The sequence below is a fragment of the Aptenodytes forsteri genome, unplaced genomic scaffold (assembly GCF_000699145.1).
Source record: "Aptenodytes forsteri isolate BGI_AS27 unplaced genomic scaffold, ASM69914v1 Scaffold93, whole genome shotgun sequence".
Lineage (NCBI taxonomy): Eukaryota > Metazoa > Chordata > Aves > Sphenisciformes > Spheniscidae > Aptenodytes > Aptenodytes forsteri.
This window is the reverse complement of record NW_008794665.1, coordinates 9048059-9049042: the sequence shown is the minus strand read 5'-3', so window position 1 is coordinate 9049042 and position 984 is coordinate 9048059. Positions and strand designations below refer to the sequence as shown.

The following is a 984-nucleotide window of genomic DNA, read 5'->3' as shown; positions in this document are numbered from 1 at the left end:
CGATGCGCCGCCGCCGCCGTCCCTCTGCTCGGGAATGCCCCGCACCCGAGCCGAGACCCGTGTCGTGTTTTTTCGTGCCTGTGTGCCGGCGTATAGAAAGATAATGACATGTGTAAGGATAGGCGAATGGCATGCACAGCGGTTGGCGAATAACATGTACGCCGGTGGGCGAATTATACGGATACAGATGGGCGAATAATACAGATCGACGAATAATACGGGTACAGACAGACAAATATGGGTGTAGATAGGCGAATGGTGTGGGTACAGATGGGCGAATAATTCGGATACAGGCAGAGGAATAGCACAATACAGGCAGGCGAATAATACGGGTATAGATAGGCAAATAATACGGATTACATGTATACAGGTGGGAGAACAATACGGGTACACATAGGCGAAAAACTTGCGTATATCGACAGGCGAAAAACTTGCATACATCGGCAGGCGAAAAACTTGCATATATGGATAGGCGAAAAACTTGCATACATACAGGCGGAAAAACAAAACTTGCATATATGGATAAAAACTTGCATACACACAGGCGGAGAGGCGGCTTCGTCCCGCTCCCCCGGCCGGGGCGCTTCCCCCCGGGCCGGGCGGGTTAATCATTACACCGCCGAGCCGCATTAGGGGCAGTCTGTGGGATCCGGCGGCGCTGGGGACAAGCCCTTCCCCGGCCGCTGGAGAGGAGGCTTCGGAGGCTGAGGCGCCCTCGTTTTCCGCTTTGTTGTTTTTGGTTTCCCCCCCTTACAGAGAAAGATAAGAGCCAGCAGAGCAAGAACGAGGATGCGGGGCCCGAGGACCCCTCCAAGAAGAAGAGGCAGCGGCGGCAGCGGACTCACTTCACCAGCCAGCAGCTGCAGGAGCTGGAGGCCACCTTCCAGCGGAATCGCTACCCGGACATGTCCACCCGGGAGGAGATCGCCGTCTGGACCAACCTCACCGAGGCCAGGGTTAGGGTAAGTCCCGACACGACACCCC

General features: G+C 55.8%; 1 protein-coding gene across 1 annotated transcript in view; it reads left to right on the top strand.

Annotated features, from left to right (window-relative positions):
* Positions 1-34: 34 nt before the first annotated feature.
* PITX2 (paired like homeodomain 2) overlaps positions 35-984 on the top strand; it is a 24150-nt gene continuing 23200 nt past the window's right edge. Inside the window, exons 1-2 of the mRNA XM_009273639.1 lie at positions 35-164; positions 757-962. Of these exons, the coding sequence (XP_009271914.1) occupies positions 35-164; positions 757-962 (336 nt within the window). The remainder of the gene's footprint in view (positions 165-756; positions 963-984) is intronic.